Source organism: Artemia franciscana, chromosome 11 (genome assembly GCF_032884065.1).
Source record: "Artemia franciscana chromosome 11, ASM3288406v1, whole genome shotgun sequence".
NCBI classification, from domain to species: Eukaryota; Metazoa; Arthropoda; class Branchiopoda; order Anostraca; family Artemiidae; genus Artemia; species Artemia franciscana.
The window spans coordinates 14,787,092-14,805,221 of record NC_088873.1 but is presented as its reverse complement, the minus strand read 5'-3'; the positions used below and the strand labels follow the sequence as shown (position 1 = coordinate 14,805,221).

The window sequence follows — 18,130 nt, the reverse complement described above, 5'->3', positions numbered from 1 at the left end:
AAGGGTCCAGAAACGAAAAAAAAAAAGATTTCTGTGTAAAGCGATTACTGTATTCAGAAAGAGCATATAGCAGGTGTTGAGTGGTATGTTCACCTAATTCATAGCTCAGTAATGGAAATATCTTCAAATATACCGACGATACATATACTCTTAGGAAACTGAGGTCTTTTCAAAATCCTCCTGGTGCCTTTGATGTTCTAAAAAATTGTTCTGGTGTACATTAGCCTCTATTATACGCGCTGCAGAATTAAAGACCAAAGGCGTAACAACCCTGAGGACATTGAATAAGAGAGATGTTGTGCATATGTTCAAATTTATAATTCTTCAAGCAAAGTATATTATTTTGTTTTCAAATGTGCAAATGATCCGTCGATTAAATCCTATCTTTTTTGTTGTAAATTTTATTATTTTGAAGATACTGGAGTTTGCTTAAGTGGCTTACATCTAAAATATTTTTCAGTTAAATCGGTGCAGTAGCATTAACTTCTGCACATTATACGTATTTTCTTGATTTGCTTTTTTGTTTTAGGGACTTTTGTTTTAACCTGATTTTTTTTTATGTACTCTAAAATTAAATAATACCTATTTTGTTTTGATGCATAAAAAGAGTGTATCATTATCGAAAGAGTAAACCGTTCTTTTTTGTATGTGCGCCATGTTATGACTGTTCGCTCTCTCTTACTCTAGTTTTTTTATGGTCGAAGTATATCCTATCAAGATATGCTTTTCGCGTTTTACTAATATTATTCTGTGTGCATTCGTTGCCAACCAAATTTTCCAATTCGGGACATATACACTTTTATTTCTCCCCTCCCCCCTGAGAAGAAAAAGCCTTTGTAGTTTTTGAATTGGCAAAACACATTTTTTTTTTCGTATGATAATAGTTAAAGTCCCCAAAATTCTTTTCTTATGAAAATAGATAAAGTATAGTAGATAAATAAGGGGGAATAAGTATTTTTTGCAATAAGAAAAAGTTGAAAAATGTTGAAATCCCATTCTTTCAATGAATTGGAAAACTTTCAAAAAAGGATGGGTGTTCTATTCACTTTTAGAAGAATTCACTTTCACCTGAATAAGTCTGAACTTTAGGAGAATTCGAGCAGACTTTTTCAATTCTTTTGCCTCTGAAGAAGTCCTCAAAGCCTTACTGAAGTCATTGTGGGTTTTTCCGGTGTCAGAGTTCAGAGTTTATTTATTCGTCAATAAACTTACAAGAAACACTTCAACTTAGTCTCCCCCGTAAGGCCCTATGGCCATGAAAAAACAGGGGAGAAACAAAAATGAAACAGATACATCCAATAAACATTTTAACATTATGCATTCACGTCGCCAACCTAGACAATCCCAAAAATCATAAGCTAGGCAGGGGGGGGGTAGCATATGATTCACCAACACAAATAAACAGCAAACCCGATCTGGAGACATTTACTCCACGAGAAACCTGGGAAAACTTCATTATTAGCAAGAAATTCTCGAACTTAATTTCTGGTGATACCAAAAGGGTGGCAGCTCCGTGTAGACTCTGGGAGAGTGTTCCATGTTATGTTATAAGCTACCAGAGAGTTGTACATAGGGCAGCAGGAAGCTGGCTATGTAACTTCAAAAAATGTAACTTTGTGTCGGGGGCTATTCAATCCTTAATTTTTTTCCGTATCTTTGAAACTTTATTTTGTGGTAGCACAGTGGATCGATACTCTACTTGGCAATACAGGGCCCAGGGAGTAATCCCCGCTGCTGCAAGGCTGGGCAACATGCTCACTGCGTGTTTTTCTAAGAAATATCCAGGAACAGAAATGCCGATTTGACACCTTATGACCCAGCAATTGCTCTGTATTCTTTATTGGATCTATTCTTTTGGATCTTTATTTTTTTTTTTTTACTTAAACTTCTGACAAATCAGAAATAGCGAGTTATTAAGCTTTTGAGCGAAAAGTTTCTTCAATGCTAACATAACTGCTTTGTGAGTACAGTATGATAATACGAAAGGAAGAAAATATGCCTCATGTCAAACTTCCAACAATTTTAACTGATAAAAACAATATTCGAGGTGTAATAAATACTACTTCAATTAGCATAATATTCTACTTATATACAAATATAAACTGATTATATACTTCAATATTCTAACTTCAACTATGCTTCTATTCCTCATAATTCACTAATCCCCTATTTCAAATATCCTTTCATATGCATGACCTTTTTTTTAAAAACGAATGCGTGATATGGATAACGCTTCCTCATGTATAGGAGAAACTCCCTTGGAAAAGAAGCTAACATATCGTCTATCGGGTATCAAAAGGACGTATCTCCATAATTGTAAATATTTAGAAGAACGAAGAAAACACCTCACAACTTTTTAATTTTCCCTCCGATTACCATGAAACAAAAAGGGATCGATACATAAATCAATACATATCGTTTCTATGCATAGCAATATATAACATCCATCCATAATCATCATAACATAATAACATAACATCCATCATAACATAAACATCTGTTTTTTTTTTACGGTTGTCAAAGGGGAAATAAAAATGTTGTGAGGTTTTTATATTGCTCTTGTGAAAATTTTCTCTTATGGAGATACGTTGTTTTGATACCTGACTGACGATATCCTACTTTTGCTCATTAGAAATATAATTTTTGGAGCACTTAGAGGGAGAAGTATTTGTATATTGCCATAAAATATACGGTTTAGTTTATACTAGATATGACAGGAAGTTGGATAGTTGGTATAAGCCATGTTTCTGTTGCAAAAAGTTGATTATCGGTCATTTGCTTTTACTGAATTTCAAGCTATTAAACTAATAGTGTATGTGTTCCAGATTGAAATTTAATTCCTACCCCCCTCACTTCAAATTTAATGCAGATTATCTTTTACCCTGGAACAGCTTATTAACCAACGTCTTAATTGATATTGTTTTTTTTTCATTCATTGATAGTGCTTAACGATAATGCCTTAATTGATCATGATGTTTTCATTATTTTATACTATTATTGATATCGAAATATGAGAATATCTATTTCCATTTCTAATACTTAAAAATGAGTAATTTTAGTTAGAAAAGTATGAAAAATATGAGTGTTGATGCCTTAAAACTCATGAATTCTGAATAGAAGGGTCATTTGCCTCCATTAGTCCCCATTGACGATTGTGCAGAAGTTGATGTGTTAGTTAACCGAATTCACAAAAACTCAATACAAGGTTAATTTCCGATTGTTCCAGCTGTTAATTCGCTCCGACGCGGAACGAAATATTTAATTTATTAAATATACTTAGTTTTATATCAAACCTGAAACACACTGTGTGAAAAATATGTTCAAAAGCAAAGATTAAGTTGGCTTTCATAACGGGCTGGGGTTATTAGGGTAAGGTTAGGACTAGAAAAAAAATACAGTTACGTGGTATTTGATGACACAATTGGGTTTTATTTCAGTCGGCAAGCTGGTCATCGCCTTGGAGAGCACATTGAAAAAGTATTGCCATTAGTATTTGATAACATTAAGAAAAATGATGATGACTTGACAGAATACTGCTTACAGACGCTGGAGTCTTTTATCTACAGATGCTCAAAGGAAATTACGCCTCATGTCCATCAGGTATCTTTCATTGTATAAATTGAGGTAAAAAGTTGCTTCTTTGGTGCGACTTAAGATCGGACTACTAAGAACTGCAGTTAAAACCAATTGCCCCGTGGTATTTGTATAAATGTTGTGACTGCAGGTTTACACGAATTACGATACGACGATTTAGTCTTAAATGGGTGCTAAATAACTATTTGTGGAAGATTGCCAAAGGCCCATTCACAATGAGACCTTACTAATACCGGGATTTGGTTAGCTCTAATTTGAGGCAATCAGAATTTTTGTCAATTTTTTCAGCCAAATCAGAAATTGCTGGGAAAAATCTTATTGGCTCAAACTAGAACTAGTTATATGTGGGTGGTTATAGAATTTTATAATGAATTGATCTTAAATTTGACGGTAGTTTAACTTATTTATTTCAACTATTTATTTAAGTAACTTTAAGAAATATATTTATTCAAGTTATTAATTTTATTTGTTAAAATAGTGTTTTAATTCTTAGGATGACAGTGCTTTATATATATATATATATATATATATATCTATATATATATAAAAATAAGTTGTTTGTGTGTTATGTCTGTCTGTCGAGTGACGTCATGTCATCATGTCGTCATGTTGTCATGAAGTTAGTTGTCGTTATGTTTGTTGTGACGATGACGTCATTAAAAGTATTTAAGAAAATCGTTCAAAGACAAATTTTTAATTGTAAGAAGATCGTGGACGGAAAAATATTTAATCGTAAAAAGAACCTACAAGGGCAACAGACACACAACTTTCGAGTTACGTCATGTCATCATGTCGTCATGTCGTAATGAAGTTAGTTGTCGTCATGTTCGTTATGACGATGAGGTCATTAAAAGTATTTAACAAAATCGTTCTTAGACAAATTCTTAAGCGCGTAACTATTATGGCGCGTAACGACTTACGCGCGCGGGGGGGCTTGGGGGGGCGCGAAGCGCCCCCACCAACTAGGTGTTGGGGTGGCGCGAAGCGCCACCCCAACAGCTAGTATATATATATATATATATATATATATATATATATATATATATATATATATATATATATATATATATATAATATCACAAGAGCAACGTGAAAACAGGCTTGCGGCTTCAAGAGATAATGCCAGATTAGGAATGTTCAATTTCCGTCAACGAAGGCGTGTCGAGGAACTACCAGAGCACCGCGAAACCAGACTTGCTGCTAAAAGGGAAAATGAGAAAAGAAGGCGTGCCGAGGAATAACAAGAGCAACTTGAAAACAGGCTTGCGGCTTCAAAAGATAATGCCAAAAGAAAGCGTGCCGAGGAATCAGAGCAACCTGAAAATTATCGCCTGGCATTCAGGTACATCCCAGTCGATGATTATAGCTTGAGTAGATGTGTTCAAATCGGGACTATGTCTAAAATTTGTCCCTATTGCAAGGCCTTGAAATTCAATGGTGAAACAATGGGAAGGTGTTGCGCCTCAGGAAAAGTTAAACTTCCTCTATTGGCTGCACCACCAGAGCCATTGAAGACTTTCCTTACTGGAACTACGTCAGAATCTAAGCGTTTTTTGTCACAAATCAGAAAATATAACTCATGTTTCCAAATGACGTCGTTTGGAGCCCAAATCGAAAATCCAGATCAATTTATGTCTACTTTCAAAGTAAAAGGGCAAATTTATCATAGAGCAGGGTCCCTTCTACCATTCTCAGGCGAGAATCATAAATTTTTACAATTGTACTTCATCAGTGATAGAAATTCTGAATTGAATGCACGTTGCGAAATTTCTCCCAACGTTGAAAGGACAATCGTTTCCCAATTGCATCATATTTTCCACAAAAATAATAATTTAGTGCATCTGTTCAAAACAGCCATCGATTTGATGCCTACTAATACGCATAAAATTGTTATTTCCGCTGACAAAACGCCTCCTGGCCAACATGTGCGTAGATACAATGCTCCAACTATCGACGAAGTGGCAATCGTTATGGTCGGTGGTCAGTTTTTACCTCGAGATATTATTCTTCATAAGCGAAACGCTCAGTTGTTAAGAATTGCTGAAACTCATCGATGCTACGATGCCCTACAATATCCTATCATTTTTTGGGATGGAGTCGACGGCTATCACTTTAATATTAAATTAATGAATCCAGCCACTAACAAAGAAATGAATAAGAAATGCAGTGCAATGCATTATTATTCCTATAGACTAATGATTCGGCAGGATGAAGAAAATTACATTTTAAAATGCCGTGAATTGTTTCACCAATTCGTCGTTGATATGTATGCTAAAATTGAATCAGAACGTTTGCTATGTATCCGCCTGAATCAGACCAAGCTCCGCTCTGAACCCACATATATATGGGTTGGGGCACGTGTATGTATTTATGTATTATGTATTACAACCCACATGTTTGTATGTATGTATTATGTATGCATTTTTTCTCGAAAACGGCTGCGTATTTTTTCGGGAAAATTGGCATCCTGGTACATTCTGGCCTAAAAAGAACGATTTAGATAGGTCAGAAGTTTGACAAATTAAGAGCCTTAATTTCGTTTTTTTTGCAAATGATGTCACGTGGTAAAAATTGCAATGACGTCATGACACTTGTCACGCTTATGTAAAAAATTTAAGATTTTCATGTATGGGGAAGTTTATATTAAATTTCTTAAAGAGAAAAAAACTGGTTATTGGAAAAATATTTGCATATATTTTGACAAGGGATCACAACAATTCAAAAACCTTAAAAAAGAAAACCAAAAGTTTGAAGCTTAGTAGAAATCGTTGTTAGTAATCGGACTTCGGTAATAATCAAATATCTTTGAATAGCCAGCATGAAAAGACGTTAAATTGCGTAAAGAGCAAAAAGCTGGTTATTGCAAAAATGTTGGTATGTATTTTAACAAGGTATTACAACAATTCAAAACCTTAAGAAAGAAAACCAAAAGTTAGAAGCCTAGTAGAAATCGCTATTAGAAAAACATCATTACCGAATTTTCTTTCTTATAAGTATAAGCAATGTCTTTTTAAGACATGAAAAAAAAGTTGAAAACATTTTTAAGTTCAGAATGGCCGAAGTTATTATGTAACTTGCAAAAATATTTACGGTGTGTGAGCAATAATTTTCATATTTTAATTCAAACTAAAACAAAAGACAAGGGCTCATATGGCACTTGTGACGAGGTCTGAGGAGCCAAGAGCTCATATGGAACTTGTGACGAGGTCGGAACCTAAAATTATTCGAAGATTCCCAGTTTCCAAGATTTTCGTTTCCCCTCTCCACCCCCGAATGTCCCCAGATCCGATCCGAATTGAAAATAAAGCATCTGCGACATGAGATCTATATATCAAGTTTCGTTAAGATCCGGTCATCCATTCGTAAGATAAACACACTTCAATTTTCACGATTTCCCCTCCTTCCAGTCCCCCTCCCAGATGGTCGAATCGGGGAAACGACTGTTATCAAGTGGATTTGCGCCTCCCAGATGGTCGAATCGGGGAAATGACTGTTATCAAGTGAATTTGCGCAGGTCCTTGACACGCCTACCAATTTTCATCGTCCTAGCAGGTCCAAAAGCACTGAACTCGCCAAAGCGCTAAAAATAGCCCCTCCCCCCAACTCCCCCAAAGAGAGCTTACTCGGTCTGGTACGTCAATCACGTATCTAAGACTTGTACTTATTCTTCCCACCAGGTTTCATCCCGATCTCTCCACTCTAGGCGTTTTCCAAGATTTCTGGTTTCCCCCTCCAACTCCCCCAAATGTCACTGGATCTGACCGGAATTTAAAATAAGAGCTCTGAGACACGAGGTCCTTCTAAATATCAAATTTCATTAAGGTCCGATAACCCTTTCGTAAGTTAAAAATACCTAATTTTTCCGAATTAACCGTCCTAACAACTCTTCTCAACTATCTCGCTCGCCAGACAGACAGACTGACAGAAAATGCAATCGCCATATTTCACTTGGTAAGTACCATGTGCCATAAAATGCCTCAAAAGTTTAAAATTTGTTTGTTTTTTCTTTAGATAAAATCCACTCGCTACATGATTATGCTTACAGGTTTGAACACAACCAGTTATATAATGTCAGTAGGAAGGCGCAAAAAAACTAAAATTTGTAATTATTACAAATGATGATTAGACATTTGACAAGGGATTACAACAATTCTAAAACATAAAAAAAGAAAACCAAAAGTTTGAAACTTAGTAGAAGTCATAAACGTCTTTACCGAATTTCTTTTCTTATAAGTATAAAAAATGTCTTTTTGAAACATGAATAAAAGTTAAAAAAAAATTTAAGTTCAGTTTAGAATCGCTAAAGTTATTTTGTAAACTGCAAAAATATTTAAGGTGCATGAGCAATAATTTTGTTGTTTTAATTCAAACTAGAAAAATGCCTGAAAAATTTAAACTAGTTTTAAGACTTGAAAAAAGTTGAAAACTTTTTTAAGTTCAGTTCAGAATCTCCAAAGTTGTTATGTAAACTGCAAAATATTTTTGGTGTCTGAGCAATAATTTTAATGTTTTAATTCAAACTAGTAAAATATCTAACACTTTTGAAATTAGTTTTTTTTTGTCTGATAAAAACAACGGAAAAATGTATTTATCTGAGTGACGCCATTTTTATGTGCATCAGTATTGCAATAACGTTGTCAATCTTGTTACCCTTATGTGGAAAAATTGAAGATTTTCATGCACGGAGAAGTTTATATTAAATTGCTTAAAGAGCGAAAAACTGGTAATTGCAAAAATATTTGCATATATTTTGTCAAGGGATTACAATAATTCGAAAACAATAAAAAAGATACCAAAAGTTTGATGAATTACATCATTCTCCCCCCTCCCCCCCACCACAAGAGTGAATGTGTTATGATGCTTGCAACATTATAGACGGAAAGTATTTAAGACATTCCTTAGAACAGCTAAAGTCATTATATAAACTGCAAAATATCTATGGTGTCCGAGCAATAATTTTAATGTTTTAATTCAAACTAGTAAAATAGTTGACAATTTTGAAATTAGTTTGTTTTTTTGATTGATAAAAAGTGACTCGATGTATCTAGTATATAATGTCTTCCTTTAGGAAGACATAAAAAACAACAATTTGCACTTATTACAAATGATAAGTCTTTGGAATCATATAAATTATCAAACCTGAATAGACTAAGAGAACAGCCGGAAAAAATTATATTCACAATGAGTGAAAATCAACCTCGACTGTCAAATGATACAAGATCAATACGGGCAGCTAAAGTAAAGGACATAGCTAAATTGTCTGAAATAATCAAAATCCAAAATGAAGAAGAAAGACAAATGCGGTTAGAAGACAAGCGACACCGAGAATCTGAGTGAGTCAAAAGTGAAAATCAAGAGTGAAGACATGAAGAATGCAACAAGTTTTGAAGATCTTAAAACAATTAATAATGTTGTGGTAGGTGGACTTGGTAGGTGAACTTCTTGGTTGGTAGGGATGTAGGAGGAGCGTGTACAGCTATGCTGGAATAAGCGGTTCGGTGCTGCAGTGAGTTCGGTGCTGCAGTGAGTAGAGGTATATCCTACTCGAAGGCTTATTTATTTTATTGTTGCAATGATTCAAGTAGGATTTGGCACTCTACAGAACAAATTCTTTACTACTATATTATTATTATTATTATTATTTTTTTTTGAATGTTTTAAGGACCTTTGTATCCTTGACAAAGATAAATATTTATCTTGGTAAAATAATTGTACCAATTTTTTACAATTACTTAAAATGTAGGAAAATTTCAGAGGTTTTTTTTGCATTATAAGTTTTTTCAACTAGTGTTACAGAGCCTTTGTTTCAACTCTCCATGCTTTTAAATTTTAGTATTACATTTTTTTTGTACCTTTGTATCTTTTACCGCGTGTCTTGTAAAATCTTCACTATTCCGATGTAAACTGGAATTAGAAGTTCAAAACGAAATGTGTCATTTCTAGTTTTGGTAGAATTTAATTTTTTTTGCCAATTATTATAAAACGTATTTGGCGGTTTTTAACACAAACTCATCCCACTGGTAATTCAAATTAAGCAAAATGTCGAAGTTAATTCTTTATTTACTTATTTTAAAACAATTATAAAGCTACATGAAAGACTGGTTTTTGAGAGATATGGATAAAAGAGCAGTCACGCCATCTAGTGTTACGCAGCAAAATCATAAAACTCGTTATAAAAAGCTAAACAAAATCTTAGTTTTATTTTTCCGTATTTTTTATTTTTCTTTGTATTTGACTGAAGGTAAAAGAAACATTATTATTATGAAGGCCGTGGGGTATGCCATGCTTGGTAAATTTTATGTTGACTAGAATGGCAGTAAATACTACTATTACTAACAACTCATTGCAGCACCAAGTCGCATGAAGCCAACACAGATATGCACGCTCCTCCATACTGGTCTATTCAAAGCATCCCTCTTTAGACCCTCCTAAAAAGTTCCTATTTCCCTTAAATTTTTCTTTACAACATCTTCCCACTCCAACCGCGGACGACCTGCTCTCTGTTTATTCCTAGACGGTTGGCCGAAAAGGACAACCTTCGACAATTCATATAGCTTGTCTTAGCCATAAGACAAGCTTTTGTAGAAGCTTGACGAAGCCATTGTGTATAAGACAATGCTTCATTGTTTCATTAAGGTTTCATTATAGGGCTATAATGAAACCTTTGTCTCATTATAGCCCTAGAAAATGGGATTGAACCACACTTTTTGTACAGTACCAGTAAATATTTAAAATAAAAGAAAAGTTTGAAGATAATTTTTAATTCTACTAATTTCTTAACCTCAGAAAATTGCAGATTGAATACAAAGAAACTTAAACCTTTTAATTCGATGCTGTTCTTTGGAGGTAGTCAATGATGCCTCTCATCTAAGCTTGTTTTTCAAAGGTAGCAGTTGATCTTTTGAATTATAATCGCCCACACCGATAGTCAAATTCTTGGTCTTCTGGATTGGTACTAGGTTGGATTGCTCACTAGAACATAAAAAGCATAAGCAATACTAATATATTTATTCGTGCTCTATACGTGAGCCCCGAAGTCTCATAGTTTTACAATTTTCTGTATTCCTTTATAATGGTTCTATAATTATACCATTTCAAGATATTTGTCCCAGAACTAGAACACCCCCTAGCCGAGTGGATAGAACGCTGAACTTGGAATTCTGTGTCCTTCAAAACAGGGTTTGAGTTTCGGTGTCGCCAACCCGTTGACTAAGGGTGAATGCCAGTTGTGTGACTGTAAGATTGGCCACCGTGAGTCTGGGGAGTTTACAGTTGAATAAATTCCCGCACAAATTTGATATCTAGAAACTAGAGCTAATAAGGGGGGAAAGCGGTTAAGTTTTTGAAAAAAAAATTCGAATATTTGCTGGCGATATTAAAGTAATTGCTAAGGTGTAAATTCACAGCAAATAAAAAGTTCACTCGCACTTTGCCACTCAAAAAGCTTGTGAAATGGGAACTGTTGCAATGAAGGACGACTTAAACTTTTTTTTAAAATAAATGTGCCTCTCACTTTTCAGATAATAAAGACTTGCCTCGAATACATAATGTATGACCCTAATTACAATTACGATGTTGAGGATGAGGAAGGAACTGATGATCAAATGGAGACAGATTTAGATGCCCAGGAGTCAGACGATGGTTATTCAGACGATGATGATGTCAGCTGGAAGGTATTATATTATTTTTTGAGATATTAGAATAACAAATTAGAATGTTTTTTAGAATAATTATTTAGTTAATTTAACCAATATGTAAATGTTTGTGTTTAGTCAAGTCGGTAAAATAACAGGTCATCAGCTGGTTCTTTCTAATTTCAATTTTATTATTAATTTATATTTCTGTTTGTTTCGGTTTCATTTATTCATTCATAGCACTTTCTATTCGTTTATATTTTGACTTTTTATATAGCTTTTTTTCTACTCGTTTTAAGTTTCAATGTTGCTTTTTACTTTTTTCTAAAAAGATATTTTCTGAATTTTATTCCATTCAATGACGAATATTGTATAAGTAAACTATAAAAGAACGAATAGGATATGATAAACAAATAAAACAAATATCTGCATGTTTATCAATTAGGGCTCATCGGAGTGTTTTTAGCCTATTCGGTTCTTCAGTGCTTTTGAAAAAGAACATATTAATTTTGTAATGTTAGGCTTTAAACAAAAAATTCTAGAAAAAATGTCCTAATTCGACCTAGACTTCTTGCAATATATTGTAGATTTTAAGTAGCCTATCGCAATAAAACTAGATTTATCAGTGATCTCGTGAAATGTTGTAGCAACCTTTGTGGGCTTCGTAAGCATAAGTGCTGCAGATGCAACTCTTTGGTCAAAAGCCTGGGGAAGAGATTTATGAATATTATACTGACTTCACAGCCAGTTAAGCATTACATTTATTTCAATGGTATATTCAATGGTATATTTCAATTTTGTTTCAATGGGTTCAATGGTAAATTTCTTTTTTTAAGCTCTATCAAAAACATGGGGAATAATGTGTCACCATACATTTTAACCTCTTCACGCACGATTTTTAAAATTTTTAGTGTTTCTTATAGATTGCCATCTACTGATTCCAAAAATTAGGTCTAAAATTTTCCATTACCCTCCATTTTCTTTTTAGTTTCATTTTTTTTCTTGTTTATAATATTTGATATTAGTTGGCAGTACAATTAGAAACTAGATTAATTTTCTTTACTTTTAGGTGCGGAGGGCTGCAACCAAATGTCTTGAATCAATCATAGCTTCCAGAAACGAACTGTTACCAGAAATTTATAGAAATGTTGCTCCAGTACTTGTTTCCAGATTTAAAGGTGATCCCCCTCCTAACAGCTTTACATTCGTGTGTGTGTAACGTCCCTTATAACGTCTCTACCCAAGCTTCACCCTTGTGTGTGTGTATATGATACACATAGCTAAATATAAGAAAATCATGTAACACGTACTTAAAAAAAGGGCCTGTGGAGTACGATAAAGAAGGGGAAAAAATACAGCAGATGGAACTAACATACAATATTTCAATATTAAAATCACGAGCGATACAAAAATTTAGTAAATGGAATTAATGTACAATATTGCCATTTAAAACTATGAAAGATAATAATAAAATATAGTTGCATCCATTTTTTAGCATATGCAATATGGAGAGAGCTAGGCCACTCACTGCCAAAGAATCAATATTCTGTAAGAAATAATGGAAATGAAAGGTGGGATATCTCATCTGATGTAACGTTGGTGACGTAGATGTTTCTGCCCATTGAGACTAGGTCGACTTTCCATTCTTCTAGCTTTCCATACTTTTTAATAGAGATTTTGTTAAAAGGAGCCCATAGAATTTGCTTTAGGAGCCAAAAGCTTGTACAGGAAAAACACTGGACTTGAGCTATTAAAATTAGAAGTCGAGAAAACTGGGTAGAATAAGCCTTTGATCTGAAATTAGAGTAGCTAAATGGAGCTGGTAATTTTTCTTGGGGCTTTAGTTATATCTGCCCATATGGGGAGAAGGAAGGGGGACACAATATCCACCGCCATGATCACGGAGAACCTTAACTTGTTTCTTTTTTTCAATCTGTAGTCGAAGCAGTTTTTATTGCACACCTTTGTATGAGTTCTTCTTTTTTTTAACTGACTATGAATTTGAGGGAGGTTTTTATGGAATTCCTATATCTCAATGAGCTGACAGATGGTGTTCTTAGTGGCTTGGAAACTGTTGGTATGTGGTACAGCTATTCTAAAGTACGAAGGCCACGGACGGTAAATTTCTCTTGCTAGAATTAAAAACAGTGGAATACATTTAGCACAAGCTCTATAAGTGGTAGCTATACTACCTAATGGTTCGGTACAGAGGGCATCCAAAACCATGTCAAGTTTAACAAAAGCCCTGGAAATAGTAGCTGGGAAGTGTAGTAGCTGGGAGTGTAATCGATGATAATGCTGGTGTGGAGTACATTCAGTTACCCATACTCCTTTGTCTGAGGCCAAGGAATACAAGGATTCCTTAAAATCTTCTCTAGGAGCTAAAAGATAAAAACAAACAAAAAACACTTTTCTAGAGCTGTTAACTCTAGAATTCAAGAATACTAGAGAGAATAAGCCCGTAACTGAAATTATAGTAGCTAAATGGAGTTGACAATTTCTTTTGCAAAAGCAACTTAAGGTTGTAGTTATATTAGCATATTCGGAGAGGAGGAAGGGGAATGGGACACTTTTCTCAGTGCCTTCAAAAGGACTCAATGTAAGGTAGCAATACGTAGAACTTAAACTTGCTAAGGCTTTTTATCTAAGCTACAGCCGAAGCTGTTTTTATTCCAGACCTTTTTATAAGTTCTTTTTTGAAGTGACTATTAATTTGAGGGAGGTTTTTATGGAACATCCTCGATACCTAGTTCAAAGAAAATATGAAACTGATTGGCCTGGGGCCTTTGACGCTTGGAAACTGTTGGTATGTGGCCACCAAACGAAAAATATTCCCATTAGAATTTTAAAAAAGTGAAGTACGAACTCTATAAACCGTAGTTATATTGTCTAATGCTGCAATTCTGATTGCAGCCTGCAGTTCAAATTGTGACTGGTTCCCCATACTGCTTCGTCTGAGGCCTAAGAATTTATACGTGATTTAGGTCATTGGAAACTGGAGGGTCATTGTATTTAAGATCTATGGACTTTTGTTTTTAGATTTTTCCTTCTTTTTGTGTTTGACCAATACAAAAGACACGTGGCCATGATTCCCTGATGGAATATTAAAAGGTAGTAAAAATGTACATTTTTAAATAACGCATATAGCATTTTGGTCATTAGAACAGGACTTTTTGTTGTGGGATATTTAGAAAGGGCAAACACCATTTGGTGTTTACCAAACGTTTTTGTTGATTACCAAATTACCAAATTTGGGAAAGGGTAAAGGCCCATTTGTTTTTGTTGATTAGAGTGCGAAGATCTTACTTGTCTCACCTTGGTTTTCCTCTACGATTTTTGTTTCTTACTTGTTAGGCAAATAAGTAACAGCGACGATTGATGCATTGTGAACCACTTCAATGATAACCCATTCAGTCAAAAATTTTATTGGAGTGGATGAGAAAAATACGACTACTATTTTTAGGGCTTTTGAGTCACTGAGATGACACGGTATTGTTCTCGGAATTCTTACATCCTTCGTATGTCTGATCTTGAATGTACTTGTCTGAGGACAAAATGACACCGTTTATGTATTCAAGTACAATATCTACAAAAAAAAGTGAAGAACCACGATTAGCAAATGCGTTCTTATAGCGTTCGTATCTCATGTAAATACGTTCTTATCTCATTTTGCGTTCTTTTTAAGGAACGTGAAATTTTACAAAGCAGTTTCTGGCTTCCTCCAGGCATAACGGGACCTTGAATTTAGTGCAGCTGAAGCGGGTTTTCATGACACATGGAGCCTTTTTGCACCTGTTTTGAAGTTTATTTTGTTAAGCCAATGGGTAAAAGAGTCACCTTTTAGGGCAGAGCATGATCTTTGGAATTTCGCCTTCCTCTTTGAGGGAGGGTGGGCAGCCGAAAAGCCATCGATATCTTCTTCCTCGTTGTTGGTCAAAGGGTCCAAGTGAGGCCTCCCTTGTCTCATGGTTGTTGTGTCTTTGCTCATAACCAGAGACTTGGCGACCCCAGACGGGAGAGCCAGGGAACACATAGAGTTCTTGGACTTTTTGGCCATTTGAAATTCGGTGTATTCAAGCCAGCCATACACTACCACCAAGTTGATCAGGGGGAATACGAGCTGCAGTGTCCACTTCCTGGACCGAGTGAACACTCGATAATACGAAGCCATTTGGTTGAGCTTATAAACTGTATCCATAGACCAGTTAAACACTGCAGTAAATTCCAGTTGCCTTAACGGTACTTCAGTCCTGTTCTCTTTGCACCATTTCTGCACTTTTTTCACTTTTCCATTTCCTATCATATTTGAGGCGATAATGATTGACCTGCAGGTCATCGATTTCACCAGACACAAGCTGCCATTTGCTAAATCATGGTAAGATCCTTTGCCTCTTTTCTTGAGGACTGTATCAGACTCGAGCTTTGCACCATGTGCTCTGTTTGTTCTTATGGTATCTCTACCGTAAAAGCCCTTCTTTTCGAGTTCTTTTAGCGAAGATATGCTTGTAAGAAGTTGTCAAGGAAAAGTTCGTGTAAGGAAAGAGGTGCACACGACATACCAAGGCTAGAACCCTACCTGGGCCTAATCCGAATTCCTTCTGTTTGTCAGTAAGGACACTCTTCTTCCTCTGATTAATTTTGGAAAAAATAACTTCCATAAAAGAAGCTTTTCAATGAAAAGTAAAGAGCTACATTAAACCAAAAACGGCAAAAATAAAGTCAAGAAATTTTCCAACAGAAAACCACCACAAATCACTATCAATAAATTAAGGAAACTCAAAACGAATAAAATTTACAATCAATCCCCGAGTCAAACTCAAGACGAGGTCAAACTAACATGAGCAGGGCTGACAACCCTCATGCCTTCTCAAAACCAGAACGTGATTTGCACTTTACTGACAACAGAATGCATTTTAATTTTTTTCTCTTTTTATAATCTCAATAAATCAAAAAATATTGAGGCTTTTATTTGTTTTTTGTCTCTTTGTTATGATGGCGTTGTGAGAAATATAAACATTCAACTCGAAATAAGGACTGTTTTCAGTAAAGCACAAATTATGTGCTAGTCTTTAGAAGACTTAGGGGCGTCGTCTCTCATGGAAATTTTGTTTTTTTTAAGTTTGAATCACAATATAAATTTGTTTTTTGTCGTTTTAAGTTTGAATCTAAGTCTTTACTTTTTTTGGGAAAGCTTATTTCTTTTGGACAACATTTTAAAACAAATTTGCATTATCACTTTTTATTGGTTTTAAAACTCTAGTAAAACTTTTTGGTAAAGTTTAAGTTAGAGACATTTAAGGCTTGGAACAGAAAAGAAATAAAGGGGGGGACGGGTTGAGTCGAACCGCAGATCTCTCAATCACACTTAGTGAGCACTCTGCCGCCGAGCTACATCCCCTTAACTTTAAGGTTGCTAAATTGTTTTTATCATATAGAAAATAAAATTGTGCATAAACGAATAAAGTCGCACACCAAAACATTTAATTTTCGAATAAAGGTGAGACTGCAACTAGTGCTATGTAAATATCTAGACCATGACTTGTTGGGGAAATAAGGAGCACGTAAAGAAGTAGTGCATAACCACTTCCAAAGGAAGTATATTATCAAAATCAAAGTAGTAGCCTACATCGTACATTAAGGAAAATATCACAAATCAGTATTTGGAAACAGTATCAAAACTATGGGTATTACCCTACAACTATTGAGAAGGGCTATTGAGAAGAAAATATTTTAAGAAAACAAGTCTTACTTCTGAGTGTACAGAAAAATTGTGAGTTAACACATTTTGAAGGCGCTTCCACTATACTTTACATCCACCCCTTCCCCCTAATAGATAATAGATTTAAACTATTGAAATGGACTTCTTAAAATAAAGAAAAGAAAAATTTTAGCAAACAAAATGTTGGGGAGTTTTGGGCTTAACAATAGGCCATCCTTATTGTAAAATTATTACTATTTCTTATTTTATTAAAAAAACTAATTTGGCTTCGGTCGTGACTATGATTTTTTCTGTAATAAGTAATTTTGATTCTGGAATTGATAAAGACACATTTTTACAAAGCGATTATTAAATTATTTTACACGTAGCAACCCATAAAAACCCCTATTACTATTAAACAGACGCAGCAACTCTGCGCTCATAAAACAGGGGCTAGGCCCCCCTCCCCCGTGGAATGCTTTATGGATAGAAAAAAAAATTACTAAAAAACGAACAAAGGAAACAGCAAAGCACAAAGAAGAATCCCTTAAAAGTAGCATGACCAAAAACTACCAAATTCAGATGAAAGGTGTAGCACAAGTCTCACTGTCCTCAGACATCAGACTTTGAAAAAATCAGTGAACTGTGTTCACTGAACGTAAAGACGTAAGGACGTAAAGAACTAAAAATCAGTTTTTTTTTTTTTTTTTTTTTTTTTTAGAAAGATCCTCATGGAACTGCAGTAGAATTTGAATAAACATACGTGGTACGTCCATTTCTTAACACACAATTGGCGTTCAACCAAAAAGAAACCCAAAATTGAAATTGTACATAATTATGATGAAAACTGTATCACTTTTGTTTTCAAAACCGGAGAGTATAAAGCGCAAATTTATGAAGTCGCACATCTGTGACCGAAAGTGATAATTAAGCAAAATAGGTAAATAATTCAATATAATAACTTTGTATACAAGGTACTAAACAAAATGCCAATTTCTTGGCAAACAGAAAAAAACACTTTTTAGATGTTTATACCTTCAGAGTTGAACAGAAGATTGATCAAAACTAATCAGAAAGAATCCCTATATTAATAATATTATAGCTAAACTTGATAAAATGGTAAAATATAAAATGCCTAAAAGATTTAGGCATGTATGCAGGGTAGAGGGGCTTTAGCTCCCCCCTTAAATTACAAGGTTCAAAT

General features: G+C 34.6%; 1 protein-coding gene across 1 annotated transcript in view; it reads left to right on the top strand.

Moving 5' to 3' along the window:
* LOC136032863 (cullin-associated NEDD8-dissociated protein 1-like) overlaps positions 1–18,130 on the top strand; it is a 153,752-nt gene that overhangs the window by 29,826 nt on the left and 105,796 nt on the right. The window contains exons 6-8 of the mRNA XM_065713276.1: positions 3,438–3,600; positions 11,115–11,267; positions 12,298–12,406. Of these exons, the coding sequence (XP_065569348.1) occupies positions 3,438–3,600; positions 11,115–11,267; positions 12,298–12,406 (425 nt within the window). The remainder of the gene's footprint in view (positions 1–3,437; positions 3,601–11,114; positions 11,268–12,297; positions 12,407–18,130) is intronic.